A 20,785-nucleotide genomic window follows, 5' to 3' on the forward strand; every position below is an offset into this window, starting at 1 on the left:
AACAAGAGTTCTAGAAAAGCATGATGATGTCCTGGATGATCTGATCTATTATGCTGTGCAGTCGCTCACATCATGAGCTCCTGTTAGCCGTCAAATGAGAAAAGTGTAGTTCGGACGCTGCGAGAAAAACACTTTCCAACTGCAAAATACACTTTTAAGTATGCTGAAGCAAAGAGGATCTTACTGGTCATAACTAAAACATGATCAGACTTCACATAGGAGGCAGACTGAGCGAGCGATCTGAAGAATTCTGCATAGCTGGGGAGCAAGACGACCCCCGATGACTTCGGAGACAGAGATACAAAACCATGAGATTCAGAGGAGGAAAAACTCAAGTCATCACTTTTCTTTTACTGTCTCCGTTTATGAGCGTAAGGTCGTGCAGTAGAGAGGAAAAAATTGACCACAACCACCACATTAAGGCTAGACTGAGCGTTGATTGAAAAAATGCTGTATGTAATATGGTAACGCTTCACCACGAAGCCATACTCATCACTAATTAAGACTCTGTCGATCCATGAGCGCACAGAAATAGTTTGATGATACTGGAAACTAACTTGTCTTGATAAATTTTACTTGTTAAGAGGGAATATCATGGGTTTCAACGAGAAAAATGTAAAAATTCAAGATGATTCTAACCTCAATCTTGGCTGTAAACAGCTAAACGGCCGTAGAGAGAGACAGACTGATGATTTTAGACCTGTTTTCAACTGCGACTACTCAGGTGAAATTTATCGATTTGAGGCGTTTAAAAGGTCGGATCCCCCTATTTTGACGGTTTAGAGTCGATTTCAGGAGTGACCTTAGTGGTTCCTGGCGTTTAAAAGGTCGAAAATTCGTTCTGAAATTTGAATGTTGTTTCTTACGGGGAAACGCCATTAGTGCAGCAAGGACAGCCAATTGTTTGGAACCCGAGACCGTAGTCTAAAGAATCAATGCTAGCTATGACGTCAGGACTAAATGATTCCATTATTTAAATATTTTAAGCCATAATAACAGTGACATAACCTAAAATTTGGCTTCTGGAGTCGGCACTCACCATCCACCGCGCGGGTTCTACGAGTTGTTTTCAAATTCAAATTTTTTGTAAAGAATTGACGGACCCGACTTCTTTCGATTAATTCTCTTTTCTAAGCAAATATAAGTCCGCAAACTTTTCAATGGTGTGATCCTTGGAGTCTACAGATGCCAATCATCCCCAGTGTGATGGGTTTTATGCTACCCTTACCTCCACTGCCATGGCAACAGATCCGACTTTCAGAACAGCAATAAACGACTTAATCATTAATTGTTCTCGATTACACCTCAACAATACCAAATTCCAAAAAATCATTTTTAGTTTATGTAACGCTGATTCAAAATATCTATGCTTGTATGAGGTTTTTTTCTACAGTATAGCTGTAAGGTCTGTGAACTAAAGACGATGGTCCCTCCCGCGACCGAGCGTTTCGTGGGCCCCATATCTGCTCAACAATTCCATCATTGGCATGTTTTGGGGTCCAAAATTAGTCGTTAAAGCTTAATAACTTTATTAATATTTAACTAAATTTAAGAAACTAGGGCATTACGAGTAGAGCTGAGCATATTCTACCCAAATGTTATAGGGTTTTTGGGCTTTACTCTACGACTCAATTAGCAGGAGAGCGAAATGGACCGCATACCGTGCCGAAAAGCCCGATCGAGTTGTTTCGTGTATAACTAGTCAGGCAGCAACCACCCGTCTTTTGTTTTTTTTTTTTTTGGTCGTCAAATTTTTAGTGGAAGTTTTTTAGGATTGGGCCGGGGTGGCTACCGCCACCTAGAGTATATTGATGAAAATCAGCTTGGGATTTCAAGCCATGAAGTTATTGACCGCCAATTTTGTCTCTCTTTTTGTACCCTTTCTCTCTCTGGTGAGGAACTCCTCATTTGAAAAGGAAATATTGAGAGCTTAAAATTTTCCATCTACCACATAAGATAGGTTTTCTTACTATAAGAACGTGTCTGGAGCTACATTTCTGTATTGATTACTTTTCAGAAGTTTAGGGGGTGAGGAGGGGGATTTTTGGAACACCTCACAAGATCAGCCAAAATAGACTCCCCAGCATTACTAGGAAACGCCCCCTGAGTTTCAAAAGGGGACATGTAAAAGCGATCAAAGGCCCTTTAATAATTGACAAACTTCAACTTTTCTAATATATACTTAATAATTTACTTTTCTCCTCTTTGCTTTTTCTAGATCTAAAATGACTGCTGAAGATTTGGCAAAAGATTCAGTGTGGCTAGATAAGTCAAAGTATGATGAAGCTGAACGTGCCTACTATGAGAAGCTAAACAAGGTAATCCTATTTTTAAAGCCTAGCTCTTTTTATGACAATCACCTTGTCGTATCAACCTTTTAACCAACTTAAATTTTGCTCAAGGTGATTCGTCAAGCTCAAGTGACCTGGTCGAACTGGCATGCGATATGTCGCATTGGTTAGGTAAAAAATCTTGGCAGATTTTGAATTTTTAGCTAAACAAACGATGATAGCCTCTGCGTATTAGCCTAAGAAATCATTCTAAACTCAAACCTTAGCAAAATTCAGATAAATGAAAGGAGAATAGTGTTAAGAAAAAAATTTTTCATTTGATATATCTATCGATTTTTGTAGTGAATGCAAGATTTTTTTTCCTAACACTTCTGCTTTCAATTCTCTGAATTATGCTGATTATTAAGTTTAGAATGATTCTCTAAGTCTATGTACAAGGGCTGTCACCCTATTTTTGGCTTAAAATTCTAAATCTGCCGGGAATTTTCACCTAATCGATGCAATAAGTCGCATGTCAGTTCAACCACGTCACTCGAGTGCATGCATCTTTATGTGTACGCGTCACGCATCTTTTGTAGGGAACAAGTCCAATAATGTTTCCTTATATTAATGACTTGGTCAACTGAACTTCCTTCAAGTGAGCTGATTGCGTTAGAGACAAACTGAAGGGGTCTCTTGACTCTGAGCAGAATTTAATGTCCATTTGTTTGTTGTGATTTTGGGGTGTAACTGTAGTTAAAAAATCTTAACCTCAAATAATATCAGACATTTTGAGGTTGAAGGGGAAACAGAGCATGAGCCTCTGTTCTTTTCCACTTTTACCTTTGTAACTTTTGAGAGATTGCTAATGCGTTATTTTCTTTTCTCTTCATGTTTGTTATATTTTTTTAGGAACACAGTAATTTTGTGGCAAGATCACATATGCTTGACGGAACTTTTACCCTATTTTGCGTTTTTGGTGGTCATGGAGTATCTTAGATATTCAGTGTCACGTCAGCGTTTCCTTTTGAAACAAATACCTATCTATACAGGGTGGCCCAGACCTACCGTACCAGGCCTTTTTTTTGTTAGTTTGGGTCGCACGAAGTCCAGGATCGCGGGGATGAATAGGGAATCGACCCTAAGGAATCTGTATTTCATAGTCCTAGAGCCCCCCTGGCTCCCCTCGGGGGCTAAAAGGGGGGTCCGTACTTCTAAAGTCAGGGTTTATGTCAAAATTTTGAACTTATTTCATCAGAATCAGAATGTACGGAAATTTTCAACTTGAATCGACCCCAAGAAATCCAAAATCGGCCCATCCGGGTCCAATATACCAACTCCTAAAGGTGGGGGACAGGTAACCTCCACACCGGTTAAATTTAAAAGTTCAGAGACCCCCTGTGCCCCATCAGAAAAGTGTCTGAGGACAATGGGACCCTCAACTTTGGATTCCTTGGGGTCGATTACCCATGAATACACATTTTTTCCGAGTCTCCACGTCAATTTAACGAATTTGATTTTTTTTGAAAGGGGGCCCTGTCCCCCACCTTTAGGGTACGGTATGATTTTGGATTTCTTGGTGTCGATTCGTTAAAAATTTCCGTACGTTCTGATTCCGATGAAACAATTTCAAAATTTGGACATAAACCCTGACTTTTGAAGTACGGACCCCCCTTTTACCTCCCAAGGAGCGCCAGGGGGGCTCTGGGACCATGAAATTCGGATTCCTTGGGGTCGATTCCCCATTCATCCCCACGATGCTGGACTTCGTGCGACCCAAATTAACCACAAAAAAAAGGCCTGGTATGGTAGGTCTGGGCCACCCTGTAAAGTGAGAACGATGTCAGCACTATGTCATATTTTTAAACTTAACTTCTTAAAGTAGAAAGTGTTCGAATGCTTTGTTAAAAGTGGTTGGCAAACGTTTCAAATAGGAAGATTATTTCCACAATGCGGCAGAAATGGCATTTATTACATGTGTATGTGTAAATCATCAAAAATGTTGATGCTGTGCACTTCTTCCTTTACGTTAACACATACTACATCCACTACATTTTTAGAAACCAAGTAAGCGAGAGCTTTCCCTTCAGGCCGAGAAAGTTAGATAATAAAGAGGAAGTAGTGCCGCTGAAATGACCTTGCATAAAATTTCAATGAGAACCCCTGAATTAAATCAGTTATCCTTAAAGTCTCATGTGCCAGAAATGAGGTTCAGAGAAAAACTGTAAACATTTTATTAATCAGCTCACTCTAAATCTTAGAGTTCAGGAAAATTAATGTAGAAGATGATTATAATGTGAAAGCAGATTATAGTTTCTACAGAAATTATCCTAGACACACTGGCAGGTGTGAAACTACGAAAATCCATCAGGCCTTCACCGATGCCTCTGAGTATAAAGTTGGGACCCCAAAGGGCAGCCAACCTGTGCGTTAAACTTATCCAGAACGATTTATTGTTACATTTGTTATGACCCAAAGTTTGTAAAGCACGTTTTTTACTTTGTTTCTACCGAAAGAAGCTTTATTCGTAAGGACTGTTATTGGACCCACCCTAAAACTCCTCAACTTTTCAATTTTTTGCTCATCGAAGGTCTACATTGTATGGAATGCACCATGATTTGGTCATTTTCTGTCTCTTTTCGGGTCTAACACTGACCCAAACATGGATCTGAGGGTCAATTTTGGCGAAATATGCCGGTATTTCAGCATTCGACATGCTGCTTCATAATGATTCCATCAGAGAGGAGCAGGAAGTCCCTCAAGTATGTTTATTCGGGATGTAAGAGGGTCATTTTGGCAGATTTTCATCCATGTCAATTCTTGCGCTTAAAATTTTAAAAAAAACTTTGTCGACTTTCCCAGTTCTTCATAATTTTTAAAAATTGCTTAAAGATGGAGACTCATCTTACAAAAGAATTACACTCATGTGGCCGAAAATGAACGTGAGTGGTCAAAACCTTCCTCTAAGAGCTTTTTTGAATTCAAAATCCCCAAAAAATTGGGGAAAATCGCAGAGCCCTGAATACTGAATACTCATTTCAGTATTCGGGGCCTGTTCCTTGTCAAGCTCATTCAGCTAAGTCCTTAAACCTTGATTTTTTTTATGTTATGGCCGAATCGCTAGTGATTACATACAGGGTATCCCAAGAGTTCCTTCCACCCCCTCTTAAACGAGCACGTGCAAAACGAGCCTTTTGGGGCTCGGGGCAGATACCTTTGAGACTTGCCCTATTCATTTACCAAACAATGTCCCATCTTTTCCCAAAGTTTCAAGCCCTCCAAAAATTTTGGGTAACGCGGCGGGGGGTCAAAGTTAAAAAACCCTGCCGCAAGCCGCAGGGTCTTTCCGTGGGGTTGCCGGCAAGGAGGGGACGGTTCTTTTTGTAGTCCGCGCATTTTCCGTGGCATAGGTGTATTTTCCGAAGGGTAGCGTCACATTGGGGAATGATATCATTTACCCTTCCCCTCTTGCCACAGATATGTTTCAAGAATCAGTTCCCCTTGGCTGATTAAACTTCACCCTGGATCCCAGTTATGATTTATACTAAATTCAGACCTATCCATTCCCTTTTTTTTATATTCTCACCTGAGCAGATTTAATATTGGGGAAAAATTAATTGGGGGTTGAGAAATATTTTCACGCAATGCAAACCCTCACCTCCTGCCTGTGAAACATATAAATGACCGCTAATACAAAACGCATGAGCCAATTTTGCTAAAATTCTTTAGGAAACCAGACTTATTGGGCCTCTAACTACCATTTAAAGGACCCCGCATACCTCTTATGGGAAGCTGCACCATGACTGAATGCTAATTTATTTATGTCTTTCGATTCTCCTCAAGATGCTGATAAAGTTATAATTTTGCCAACTTTCTACGATGCACCGTTTTCGCCAAAAAACCGCCTAGAAGATTCAATTATTCGGCGATAAAAAGTCAGAAAGATTCCTCATCTCAGTACTCGCGTGCAGTGTTCGAAACTCACCTTTGAATTTTAGGAGCCAATTGGCGCATCAAGCCCGATTTTTAGGCGCCATTGAAGATTTTTTAGGGGTCAAATTGACTTTTTGCCCATATATTACGGCGCATTTAGTGAAAAGTTAGATGCAAGATGTTTTCATAACAGAACTAGTAAGTAGCGTGTGTCAACAGAACTAATAAGCAGTGTGTGTCAACAAAGAAATCATGGGAACTCTCGCACCCAGCGGCAGTCTTATCTCGGATTCCGCACGCCGTTTTGCTCGACCATGCAAATCAGATTCTTGAGAAGCACAAGAACAGGAAAGTCGGAAGGTCAACCGGACGAGAGCGGGAGGGAGATAGCCCCAGAGTCGGCAGGTACAGATAAGCAGAAGGACACGCGCTACGTTTTTTCCTTATTTACATCGGGCCTGTTCTCAAATGCTTCGTTCGTTTTTATTCATTGTCGCCGAATAATTGAATTTTCTCGGCGGTTTTTTTGCGAAAACAGTGCATCGTAAGAAGTTGGCGCAATGATAACTTTTGATCAGCATCTTGAGGAGAATCTAATGACACAAATAATTTAGCATTCGGTCATGGTGCAGCTTCCCATAAGAGGTGTGCGGTGTCCTTTTCGTTAATTTGAACTTTGATGGGCCGCCATTACGTCAAAAAGTAAGATTTTGACTTGCGGTTTGCGCCAAAATTTGTCTTTTTTTATCCTCTTCCGAATGTTGTGTCGCAAAAAGAGGGTTGCCATTTAAAAAAAAATGTTGGGGTCCGCAGCCCCACCCCACGGTAGGGGGGGCGATAATTTTGGGGGGCCCCAAAAGTAACTAACCTTAAGCGATGAACATCCCCAAAGTTTCGTTTCAAAATATTAATTACGTAAAATTTTAGAGAGGGTGGAAGGGGTTTTAGGGACACCCTGTATTATATCTAACAATAAAACCTCCCATTGAGTTACGGCGCGGTGGTGCCACATATCATTGGAAAAAATCTAGGAAAATCAAGTTAAATTTTAAATGGGGTGGAAGGGACTTTTGGGACACCCTGCACATACATCAGTCTCCAGGGTGATCCCAAAGTCCCTTCCACCCCCTCTAACTTTTTACCTAATTGAGGTAAAGATTTGAAACTTGGGGATGTTCCTAGGTCAAAGGGATCTACTTTTTTGCCCCCCTAAAATTTTCAGGGGGCCCCCCTTGGGGAGGCAACGGACCCCAACTTTTAATTCTCAAATGGGAAGACCCCTTTTGTGATAGCTCGTTTGAAAGAGCATAAAAAAGAGAACTTTTCGCGCAAACCCGAAGTCGATATCTCAAACCGTTTCAAAATGGCGGCTGGTTAAACTTTAAAATGGTCGAAAATTCATACCGATTATTTGTCGATGGATTTGCGCGAAAATCGGTGTTTAGAGATATTTTGACCTTAGAAAAACGAATTTGACCTTAGATTTTCAAAAAAACCGGAACTTCCCAAATGGCTGCCAGTTAAAGTTCAAAATGACCAAAAGTTGGTTTTTTTAAGGAATCTTATGTTTAAATGTGTTAATCTTACGCCAAAATACCCTCAAATTCCAAGTTTCAGGCAAATGAATCAGCAAAAATCCGAGGTGGCAATTTTCGGCCATTTTGAACTTTTTCTCGTGTCAAAACACCACTGAACACCGATTTTCGCGCAAATCTATCGACAAATAACCGGTGTGAATTTTCGGCCATTTTGAACTTTAACCGGCCGCCATTTTGAAACGGTGTAAGATATTGACTTCGGGTTTGCGCCAAAAGTTCTCTTTTTTTATGCTCTTTCAAACGAGCCATCACAAAAGGGGTCTTCCCATTTGAAAATAAAAAGTTGGGGTCCGTTGCCCCCCCCCCCCCAAGGAAGGCCCCCTGAAAATTTTAGGGGGGCAAAAAAGTAGCTCCCTCTGACCTAGGAACATCCCCCAAGTTTCAAATCTTTACCTCGATTAGGTAAAAAGCTAGAGGGAGTGGAAGGGACTTCTAGATCACCCTGTATACATAAAAAGCAGCTGTTACCACTCGCTCTGCCGCCCCCTCCCCCCTCCTTGAGAGAAATTGGCTGAAGCGATTTCCTTTAAACTTAGTACACGCTTAGCTCGCAAGAGCAAAAAGTTGTCTCTCCGTATAGTAAAGCATCGGGGATACGCGGACACGCGGTTACACGCACCGCGCCGAACGGGTTCAGTTCTGTCGCGTGACGTCACAGCATTATAGGCGAAATTTCAGGTTTTAGGGGGTATTTTCCGACGGATTTTTGTGAAAACTAGTGGCAGAGTGTACTTATCGACCGAAAACTCGAATTTGTGGTCAGATTTTCAAAATTTCAAAATCCAATATTGCGGCCGCGCTTTATAATGCTCGGCTCTTGGACCATCGTTTACTGTGACTCTTGGTGAAAAAGATGATGAGGATGAAGATATTGTCTTCTCATTACAGTTAACAACTGCGGGGCGAGGGCGGCGCGCGGAGCGAATGGCAAGTTCATCGCGAAGCGAAGAACCGGGAGTCTAGGGGCACTTCCCGGCTAGGCGTGTCAGCTCGCAAAGCGAGCTAATCATGGCTAGTTACTCTATTTATAGCTGCTGTCACCACTCACTCTGCCCCCCCCCCCCCCAGAGAAAAATTGGCCGAAGCGATTTCCTTTAAACATGGTACACGCTTAGCTATAGCTGTGAGGAGTTGATCAAAATTAATCTGATTCCAATCCGCTGCTTAAGACGCCTGCAACAGTGAAAAGTTGCTTCTCCCTATACAGGGTGGCCCAGACCTACCGTATGTACCAGGCCTTTTTTTCGGTTAATTTGGGTCGCACGAAGTCCAGCATCGTGGGGATGAATGGGGAATCGACCCCAAGGAATCCGAATTTCATGGTCCCAGAGCCCCCCTGGCGCTCCTTCGGAGGTATAAGGGGGGTCCGTACTTCAAAAGTCAGGGTTTATGTCCAAATTTTGAAATTGTTTCATCGGAATCAGAACGTACGGAAATTTTTAACGAATCGACACCAAGAAATCCAAAATCGGCCCATCCGGTAACAAAATACCGTACACTAAAGGTGGGGGACAGAGCCCCCTTTCAAAAAAATTCAAGTTCGTTAAATTGACGTAGAGACTCGGAAAAAATGTGTATTCCTAGGTAATCGACCTCAAGAAATCCAAATTTAAGGGTCCCGTTGTCCTCAGAGACTTTTCTGATGGGGCACAGGGGGACTCTGAACTTTCATATTTAACCGGTGTGGAGGTTACCCCTGTGCCCCATCAGAAAAGTCTCTGAGGACACCGGGACCCTCAAATTTGGATTTCTAGGGGTCGATCACCTCGGAATACACATTTTTTCCGAGTCTCTACGTCAATTTAACGAACTTGAATTTCTTTGAAAGGGGGCTCTGTCCCCCACCTTTAGGGGTCGGTATTTTGGACACGGATGGGCCGATTTTGGATTTCTTGGTTGCCATTAAGACTAAAATTTTCCGTACGTTCTGATTCCGATGAAATAAGTTCAAAATTTTGACATTAACCCTGACTTTTGAAGTACGGACCCCCCTTTCACTCCCCAAGGGGCGCCAGGGGGGCTCTAGGACCTTGAAATTCGGATTCCTTGGGGTCGATTCCCTATTCATCCTCGCAATCCTGGACTTCGTACGACCCAAATTAACCGAAAAAAAGGCCTGGTACGGTAGGTCTGGGCCACCCTGTAGTATTGCATTGGGGATACGCGGTTGTTTTCGCGCACCGCGCCGAACAAGTTCAATCTTGTCGCGTGACGTCCCAGCCTTATAGACGAAATTTCAGGTTTAAGGAGGTATTTTTCGACGGCTTTTTGTGAAAATTGGTGTCAGGGTGTATTTTTCGACGGGGAACTCGAATTTTCGGCAGATTTTCAATATTCAAATATGCAAGCTGGCGGCCGTGGATTAAAGTGCTGTATCGGCTTCTGATCCATCGATTTTTGTAAAATTCGGTGTCAGGAGGTAAACTTCAACGGGAAACTCGAATCTTAGGTCAGATTTTCCAAATTTCAAAATCCAACATGGCGGCCGAGGCTTAAAATGCCAAGTCGGCTCCTGTTTGATCGATTTTCGTTAAACTCGGTCTACGGGGGTATATTTCGACGGGAAACTCGAATTTTTTGCCAGATTTCAAAATCCAAGATGGCAGCCGTGGCTAAAGTAGCGATTATATTATATTCTCATTATCATTATTATCCTCCTAAAAATCATCAGGTATGAGAGGTGGCTCGAGGAGCGAGTCACAAGTTCATCGCAAAGCGGAGAACCGGAGGTCCCGGGGCACTCTCCGGCTGGACGTGACAGCTCGCACGGCGAGCTGATTACGGCTGGTCTAACAATAGCACATAACATTTCTGTGTTCGGAATTTTTGATACCTTCATGGAAAGAGATAAAACAGTGGTATCAAAAATTTCAAACACAGAAACAAAATCACTCACTATCTGCAGCGTAGACAACGCACGCAATGGGAACTGTCAACAACTGCCGAAAATTACCCGGGCTTTTTGGGGGTGGCTGACCAACGGTTCATTCGTTCCCTGGTCACTTTGAACCCTTATACCCGTAGTCGGACGACGATGACGTGACAGTGTTTCCAAATCAATTAGGATTTGCCATGATTAGTTGCAAAAGAACCGTGCACTGATCATAAAGGATTACGCGCAAAATGGGCCATTTGGGGCTCGGGGTGGATACCTTTGAGACTTGCCCTATTCATTCATCTGACAATGCCCCATCTTTTCCCAAAGTTTCAAGCCCCCCAAAATTTTGGGAAGACGCGGCGGGGGTCAAAGTTAAGAATCGGCAAAATTTTCGCCAATTTATTACTCGAAAACCAAGAAGTTTTAGAAAACGCGGTTTAAACGAGCGTATTTAGCGTGACAAGAGCTATCAGAAAATGTATAACATCCTAGGGCTTTGTCAACTTCAGCTCGAGTTATCGCCTCCGAAGCGCCGGAACGCTCAAAAAAGACCCCTTATTTTGTCACGTTTGGGCCGATTTAAAAAAAAAAGAACATTTTTTTTATTTTCATGAAAAACTGATATGTTGTTCCTGGCTCTCTGTAGCCCCTCTAGCTCTTTACCGCCTGTTGGGGAAATGTTTTGGTCGCGAGTTATAAGAGCGGAAAGGAGCGAAGGTCGGGAAAATCGGCTATTTTAAACTGCGCGCGGCGACGGATCAGGAGACGTGTGGCAACAATGCGAGGTCGGCAGAGGAGTGTGATTCGCCGAACTGAGTAGGAGGGGACGTTTTCCCTCCGATCAACGCCGCGCGCGCAGTTTAAAATAGCCGATTTTCCCGACCTTCGCTCCTTTCCGCTCTTATAACTCGCGACCAAAACATTTCCCCAGCATGCGATAAAGAGCTAGAGGGGCTACAGAGAGTCAGGAACAACATATCAGTTTTTCATAAAAAAAAAAAAAAATGGCTTTTTTTTAAATCGGCCCAAACGTGAAAAAATAAGGGGTCTTTTCTGAGCGTTCCGGCGCTTCGGAGGCGATAACTCGAGCTGAAGTTGACAAAACCCTATGATGTTATACATTTTCTGATAGCTCTTGTCACGCTAAATACGCTCGTTCAAACCGCGTTTTTTAAAACTTCTGGGTTTTCGAGTAATAAATTGGCGAAAATTTGGCCGGTTTTTAACTTTGACCCCCCGCCGCGTCTTCCCAAAATTTTTGGGGGGCTTGAAACTTTGGGAAAAGATGGGACATTGTCAGATGAATGAATAGGGCAAGTCTCAAAGGTATCCACCCCGAGCCCCAAATGACCCGTTTTGCACGTAGTCCTTTAGAGAGTGTTCCCGGCAAGAGAAAATGGTCATAATAAACGGTAGGGGGTCCAGATATTTTCTCTACAAACAATGTTGTAACTTTTGAAATATTTGACCGAAAGTTTTGATTTTGATCTCAATCGATGGACATTGAGTTGATCTTTCAAATAAAACCAAGATCAAACCTTTAGCTACCTTGGTTCTTGAGGTATGGAACCAGTCTCGATACTTTTTGGACAGCCTATGTTCAATGCTGGAGGATCAATTTAGAGACCTTATGATGGAAAGGCGCCCAGAGTGTCATAATGCTAGCACGGACAGCGGAGCTTCCAACAACTTGGAAATCCAAATCGTGGACGTAATTAAAGCGGTCAAAGAGCTGAAAAATGGCAAAGCACAGGGTCCAGGTGGAATCCCTAATGAGTTGATCAAAAACGGTAGTTCTAAGCTCTTCGAGTGCCTCAGAAAACTGATGTAGCAATGCATCAGAAGTAACGAGGTACCAGGGGAGTGGAAGGAGTCCTGAATCAAGGCCATCTTCAAAAAATAAAGGGAGGAAAGACGATTGTAACAAATTACCGGGGGCTTTCAGTGACTGGGACAATAAGCAAAGTGTACAGGAAGGTACTAAAAGCAAAAATCGAGGAAGAATGGCAAGATCACCAAGCAGAAGAGCAGGTTGGTTCTAGAACTGGCAGGTCTACGATAGATCACCTTTTTGTCATTGTCCAGGTCATTGAGAAGAAAATGGCCGTAGCTTAGGAGCTGCATTTAATTTTTGTGGATCTCTCGAAGGCGTATGTTAGTGTGCCTTTGGTGAAACTCTTAGAAGCCTTGGAAACATCTAATGTTAACGGGGGGCTGAACGAAGCTGTCAAGCGATTTTATAAAGGAAGTTTAACGAAAATTAATTGTCATGTCGAATTGTCGGGGGGTTTTTATGCAGTGAAGGGTTTTAAGCAGGAATGTTGTTTGTCGCCAACTTTTTTAAAATATATCTTGAGTATATGCTAAAACAATGGAAAAAAGAATGTAGAAGGATGGGTGTTCCCTTGGGTGAGATTGAAACTCTGTTCACTCTGTGCTTTGCTGATGACCAAGTGATGATTGCACAAGATCAATATGACGCCGATTTACATGATGCGCAAGTTGGTGGAAGAGTATAAGAAGTGGGGTTTGGAAGTCAGTATATACAAATCCGAGAAACTTACTTTGGAAGGTGATCAGCAAAACATTGAATTGGAGGATGAACAGCAGATCAAAGGCTGCGCACACTATAAGTACTTGGGGGTGCGGTTGACCCAGGATGGAAGAACGGATCAAGCGACCAAGGAAAGAAACACCCTGGCAAGGAAGGCTACAGCGATTTAAAATGGAATCTTCTGGGATCCACAGATTTTTAAAGAGAACAAGAGGATAATTATTTACAACGTTGTAGTCAAAAGTATTTGAAGTTGATGTGAAGTTTGGCAGCTGAAGGAACGGACATAGGGGATGCTGGGAGCATCGGAGATGGATTTTTTGAGGAGGTCTCAGACATTTCTAGAAGAGATCGGATCCGCAATGAAAGAGGGCGTCAGAGCATGGGAGTCAAAAGTGACTTCGTATTCGACGCCAAGACGAGACATCTTGTCTGGTATGGTCATGTCAATAGAATGACGGACGAAAGGCTGCCAAAGAAGATGCTTGATTTTGTTTCTCTTGGGAGGAGACTAAGAGGACGCCCAGTAAAAGGGTGGCGACAGGCGGATTTAGAAGAAATAAGGTTGTGCCAGCCTTCTGAAGGGCTTTGGGAGGATGGGGGACTTTGGCAGCTAGGTGTCGCTGAGTGCCAGAGAGCGCTCTACAAGCGGCTTTATATTTTTGTATGTATGTGCTTAGAATAGACACATAAGACTTACATTTCAGTACTCAGAGACGCAAGTGGATCATATTGTGTGTTTTCAGTTCTTGCGCTTACAGACGGCCCGTTTCTTACCGGGGGGGGGGGGGGGGGGGGTTTTCACAAAATTGAATTAACCCCCCCCCCCCCCTTTCCATCTTATCGACAGTGATCGTTCAGAATTCTGCATCACATAAATTTTAAATGCTCAAACAGAATTAAAATTAGGCAACGCCGGCTTTTTTGTGGGGGTGGGGGGCTTTGAATCCAAAATAGCTCTTTGAGGAAGGTTTTGACCACCTACGTTCCTTTTTTGCGGAAGGAGTATAATTCTGCTGCAAGATGATGACTCAGGTGAATCTCCCTTTTTAAGCCACTTTTAAAAATTATGTAAAACTGGGAAATTCGAAAAAGTTTTTTTTTAAAATTATGAGTGCAAGGTTTGCCATTGATGACAATCGGCCGAAATGACCCTCTTACATCCCAAATAAACATTTGAGGGACTTTGTGTTCCTTTCCGATGGGATCGTTAGGAAACAGCGCATCGAATGCCGAGATTATCGCATTTTTTGACCCATGTTTAGGTCAGTAATAGACTTTGAGCAAGACACCAAATGACTGAATCATGTTGCATTCCGTAAAATATAGACCTTTAACGAGCAATAAATTGTTAAGTTACGGAATTTCAGGGTGGGCTCAAAAACGGACCTCATCGCTATCCCTCCTTTACTCATTTTTGTAGAAGAATGCTCATTATTGAACATTCTTGGCCAGCTTGGTTTGAATTGGAATCTCAAGATTGGCAGTGAAATTTTGTATGTTAAGGCCGGCCACCCTTTTGGGCCCCAAGCCCTCCATGAAGTGAGCTATTCCTACTTTCGATATACAGGTACTACACCCCGCACTAGGGGTGCAGAATCTTCCAACCTTCCACATTTTCAGGCGCCTGCCAGTCGGCTCTCCACATATTTTCATCAGTTTTCCTCAAAATTTCCTACCAGGCTAAAAAAGATGACTTTTTTTTCTGTTTTCCTTTGATTTTCGACTTTTGGCCCCTCAAAATGTTCCCTCCTTCCACATTTTCGGGGCTTTCCACATTTCCACACGCCTGGACATGATCGGGCATTTTCTTCTCCCCTACCCTTCACCTTGTGAGACCCTCCAAAGCAACCCCTGCCCTCAAGTGGCTTACGGATTTTTATAATCACCCTGAATTCTCTTTTGCAAAGAAGCTTATTTATTGTTTTAAACCTGTGAAAAAATAAATAAAAAAGAAAAAAGTGTGGAAAAGGACTCTCTGTTATAGATTTGCTTGAGACATGATAGTTTGTTTATTTCGTAAAAAAATAAGAATCAATCTACTCTTAGTAAGTAATTATTCATTAATTAAGTAAGAACCCATTGCTCTCAAGTGTAAAAGCTCACTGAGAAGTGTAAAACATATACATTTTTGGTTTAAAACAAGATTCACTTGCAAACGTGAGATAACGGCGATCAAAACAAATCAAATCATAATGCGCTACGATATTAATGATGTGGTGTGTAACGAGTAGCCACCGCTTTCGTATCTCTCTCCAACAAATGCCCATATTCTTGGGTCGCATTGAGCAAAAAGAACCTAGTGCAATTACAGTGTTTTTAAAGAGTGCAACTTCTCCCTTTCTTTTAAAAATACTTGATTTATATATGGCATTAAAATGTACAGCATTATTTTCCTTCAAAATTATCAATTTTTTTGGTGGGAAGCCAGAACTATTTGCCAATCTGGGAGATATTTTAGATAATTATGAAGACGTAAAGGCTTTACAAAACTGTAATCGTGCTGGTTCCTTTTTCTAAATGCCATCCACTTTCATGACAAGTGCTGGGCATTTGATTATTTTTTTTTAAGAATGACGTATTAGATGCTTCCTCAGACTGTATAAATGCATTTTTTTTTTAATCACTTTGCTTCGAAATGCATCCATGCCAAACTGTTAATAACTCAATTTTCGATTTTTTGAGAAAATTCCTTGTTTTCTCTTTATTCTGGTGCTTCTACTATAGCAGAAATGTATACTGTGCGGCAAGAAAATCATCTTTGACGTTACTTGTGTAAATACTGTGACAGTGTGTCATTACGATGACACTGTCCATTCTTTGATCTTTTAAGACAATAATACTTCAGACTTTGAAGTTTTTGTTTATAAAAGTAATCAATTGCTTCAAACTTGTAACTGCATATATTACTCCTAAATATTTGACTTGCGCTATGATTAAATGAAGTTTTTGTACAACCAAAATAAGAGTGCATGGATCATGCCGCAAACAGGGGCAACTGCCAAGTTTTTTGATTCTATGGGCTGATTTCGTTCCCATCTCCCAACAATACACCCAGATAGGGATTTAAAATTAAAATGAAGCTAAGTCTTTTAGAATAGATTGATTTAACTGCACAAATGCAAGCCAAACATATGAATGCAGACAGATTAAATCCATCCAGGATTTTATACCATTCTTACATTTTTATACCAAAAGCTATCTGGCACTGATGCAAACTAAAAAAGTGCATTGCAATCAACAAAACTGAAATCTACAACAGATTTTGGGTTAGAAAACGTTCAGCTGGAGTTCATCAGAAAAAACTGAAAGAATAAAAGTCAGGGTGTCTACCAGTCCGTAAAGTCCGGAAAAAGTACGCATTTTTTAAGGTCGGTCCGTAAGCACCTAAAACGTACGTAAATCTCGCGGAAGGTCCGTAATTTCTCGCATTTTGCGCTGCGCGTTCAGTTCGATCGCCTGATAGTTATGCAACCATCTGTGCGTTGACCGTCAGGCGTATTATTACAATGTCAGCCCGTAAGAGCGCGGTTGTTGTAAAGGAGCGGAACAAGGCACTTCCCTCGACTTGACGGAAACAGCCGAAAAGGCCACGGGAATAGCCGAAGTGAAGCGCGCGGCAGTGCCAAAATCGAAGAATTGCGATCAGTCATTTGAGGATAATAATGGCCGCTATGCGATTTTAAGAGCGGAACGTTTTTTCTCGCCTGATTTCCCATCCATAGAGGGTCCTTAACGAGAAAGAAAATTTGCGACATCGGCACTTTATGGGAACCCCCCCAAAATCGAAAAAAACGGCCAAAAATCTCTCGTTTTTCGGCTAATATCGCGGAAACGCTCATTTTTCGAGTAACTGTGCAAGAACTTGCCTTAAAGTAGATAAAATTACGGACATTTTCCACCCGGTCCGAAATTTTTCTGATAATATGCCCACTACAAGGTTGCCAAAAAAAATCCCAAAATGTTCAAAATTTCAATTTTTTAAGGTTTTTTTGCTTGTAACTCTTTTTCCATCAATTTTAGAAGGTAAGTGTATCAGCCGAAATGAAAGTAGATTCAAAATGCTACAATTTCGTGTATCAGACTTTGCCCTAGGGCGTAAGAAGACGGCTTCGCGGCGTTGCCAAAGCTACGGTCTCCAAGGGCATTTTCCGCGGCGGTGCGGTGCGAAATTGATTCCGTTTGAAGCATCAATTGTACACTAGGGGAAAGCTATCATCATTAATATGAACTTCGAAGGATTCAGACTTTCAGCGAGTCCACCTTTTTCTATTTCACTTGAGAGGTTGCCAGATTGTGCGACAAATGTGAATATTTTACACGGATTTGAATTGGAAAAGTGCTAAAAAAGCAACTTATCTGGCAACAATGGAGTCCGGGAGGAACGAGAGGCTGCCTTCCTGGGAAAACCCATGATTTAGCCAGAAATTTCATTAAAACAATTGATTCCGTTTCAAGCATCAATTGTACACTAAGGGAAAGCTATTTTAAAATATTAATTGTAATTGGACACAGATGCTATAGAAAGGGAGAAAGGAAAGGGAAAGGAAATGAAATGAAATTAGGATATGATTACTAATATGCAATCAGAGAGAATAAAACAAAGACATTAGAGAAATTTATATGCGATGAAAGTATTAGGGAAAAACACGAGTGGCTCATTGCAATTCGGAACTCGAACTGTACTATCGTTGAGCAGTTTATAGACCCCTACGCCACCGATAATCTTCTTAAGAGGTAAAGATGAACTTTTGCTACTTCAGCAAGTCAAATCGCGGAAGGAGATCCATGGACTGTCCACCTGATGGGATGACGTCCCAGTCAAATGCTTTTTTGAAGAAATGATCGATCCCCATCATTGCTTCATCTCCACACATCTATTCATGTGCAAATGATGGCATGCTCAGGCAATAAGGTTCTGTGACGAAATCATTATTGCCTCCAGAGTCTCCAAAATGTATAAATCTTAGTGATCAAATGTCCAATCACTGAGAAAAATGGCTCGCGGAGCGAGCCGAATGTCATTCGCGTAGCGAGTGATCGGGGGCCCAGGGGGATCAGCCCCTTGGCTGGCCGTGACGGACGCGCGAAGCGCGTCCAGAACGGCTAGCAATTAATAAAATTAGAGATTTCACCCCTTTTGGCATCCCTTCCCCCAACCCCCATTCCTCCCCCTCCCCAATCAGATAACGTCGCGAAACCATTTTGACTGCATTTTATCTCGAAAAACGTTATTTTGCAACTAGCGGAAAGCCCGTGACTGAAGTCACGGGTCTAGATGCTTCACCAAAAATTTAGTTACGGGGAGCATTAGGCCGATATTGTTTCGGGGATGATGCCACTATTCGACCACATGGGAGCTTATTTTGCCTGAGTGAGCGTGCCATTTCACGACGATACCGCTATTCGACCACGCGGAAGCTCCTGTTGCCTACACTGAAATTGAGGGCGAAATGAAATGACGTTAATTTATCTTCTCCAGTTTGGTGAAATGCTATTTTTTAAAAACGTTCCAAGTAATCGTGCAATTTCACGATGAAACAGCTATTCCACTATTTCCACGTTCTTCTTTTTTTCAATCCAATCTCCCTCTCACTGCTTTCTTCTTTTTACTTTTCATTTCTTCTCTCTGTTTGCTTCTCTCACTTTCATTATCTTCTTCTTCTCTCCAAATTTATTCTAGCTTATTTTCTTTCACTCTTCTTGTTCTGCACCATTCGTTGTTCTTCTTTTTCTTCATGGTCATCATCAGCATCATAATCATCATCCTCATCTCTCTTTTTTAGTGCTCATGTGCTCGGACGGGAAGTAAAAAAAAAATAAAAACAGTTTAATGAATAACAGTCAGGAGGAGCAACTACTTTACTGACAAACGCGGTCCCGACATGACATAAAAACAAATTAGCAGACAGAGAACGTCTATTGCACGGACGATGATACCACTCTTCGACCACGTGAGAGCTTGTGTTGCCTATACTAATCATCGAAGGCAAACTGTCATTTCACGACGACAATACCGCCATCCAACCACGTTGAAACTCGTGTTGCCTACCTTGAAATTTAAGGTGAACTGAAATGGCGTTACTGTAATCTTTTCCTGTTCATTAAAAATTTTTATTTTTTCTTTTTTTTTAATTGGAGAGATCGGCAATCCACTTGATAAGTGTTCAGCACAATTTATGGTGAGAGGTCAAGAGCGTGAAGGGGGTCTTGATCTGGTAGACAAAAAAAATGAATCATAACCTATAACCTGCCAATGTGTGATTAGATTTTTTTTTATCATAATCTCAATTTATAAAACTCGACACATTTAATTTATTTAAAATTCAATTAATTTAAAATCAAATTCTTTGTCCGGCAAGGATGAATGTTACTGAATTAGGATGAACTTAGATTAAACGGGATAAATGCAGTTTTATGCTTATCAATCCTTTTGCATCTGGAAAATGCAGAATTTTGGTATTACGGACGTTTACGGTTGGATGGGAATGAAACTCTGGGTCCTGTTGGTTTTTGGTTCGACAAAACATGCCTCCTCCGCAATGCATTTCTGAAATGCCAAATACTTTCAAAATGGCAGCATGGGAATCAAACCGCAAACGTCAAAACATACCCTACTTGAAGATCGTGAGTAACGGGGGGAGCTCCCCGCAAAACCCCCTCAAGGAACCATTTTGGGGGGCTGAAAATATTTTCATTCGATTCTTTGAGGTCGATTTACCCTACGAAAGTTTTTGTCCCGAAGCTTAATTCTCCGCCGTTTTCGAGATCACCCTGTATGCTCCTAATTTTGAATCATATGCACCACCGGTTTTTTTAGCACTTCCGGCTTTACGAGGTACCTTTTCGGTATCACTACTGTCTAAATCCCCTCTCTTTATTACTTAATATTTAAAAAAAACGGAGGCACCAAATTTACCTAATGTAATTCACGATTCATAGAGTACAATAGAGTCGCAATGTACTGGAGCGCCGATGAAGTCAATCCATGAACGGGCCTTCCTGAGCCGCTTGTGCTCCGAAAAGTGTGAACCAAGTGTGAACCCAACGGCACTTATTATCACGGTGGCTCATGGAGAAATCAAGAACTGCTTGTGTTTTTTCGACATTTTTTAATTCAATCAGCGTTAATTTTTGCAAATTTTGCTTTTAACAGGTAGTCAAAGCCATAGTGAATCCATTAATGTATCATACTCCTGAATAATATTAAAAAAGGAACGTAAATTAAGACTAAAACCAAGTGTGAACCGACTGGCATTTCTTATCACGGCGGCAACGACTAAGCAACGACTGCTTGTGTTTTTTCGATATTTTTTAATTCAATCTATATTAATTTGTTGAAATTTTGCCATAATTAGATAGTCAAAGCCATAATGAATGCATTGATGTATGTTACTCGTGGATAATATTCATATAGGAATTCAATTTCTGACTTATACCAAGTGTGAACCAACCGGCTTCTTTTAACACGGTGGTTATGGAGAAATCGACGACTGCTTGTGTTTTTTCGACTTTTTTTAATTCCATCGATATTAATTTGTGCAAATTTTCC

General features: G+C 41.5%; 1 protein-coding gene across 7 annotated transcripts in view; it reads left to right on the top strand.

Moving 5' to 3' along the window:
* Positions 1-20,785, top strand: part of LOC109034625 (elongation factor 1-delta) — a 156,745-nt gene that overhangs the window by 15,208 nt on the left and 120,752 nt on the right. For all 7 annotated transcript variants that reach the window (XR_011899305.1, XR_011899307.1, XR_011899306.1 and 4 more), the window contains exon 2: positions 2,219-2,318. Coding sequence is in view for 3 of the 7 variants with exons in the window: in XM_072297211.1 (XP_072153312.1) it covers positions 2,226-2,318 (93 nt within the window). In the remaining 4 variants the exon portion in view is untranslated. The remainder of the gene's footprint in view (positions 1-2,218; positions 2,319-20,785) is intronic.

This window comes from Bemisia tabaci, chromosome 2, assembly GCF_918797505.1.
Source record: "Bemisia tabaci chromosome 2, PGI_BMITA_v3".
Lineage (NCBI taxonomy): Eukaryota > Metazoa > Arthropoda > Insecta > Hemiptera > Aleyrodidae > Bemisia > Bemisia tabaci.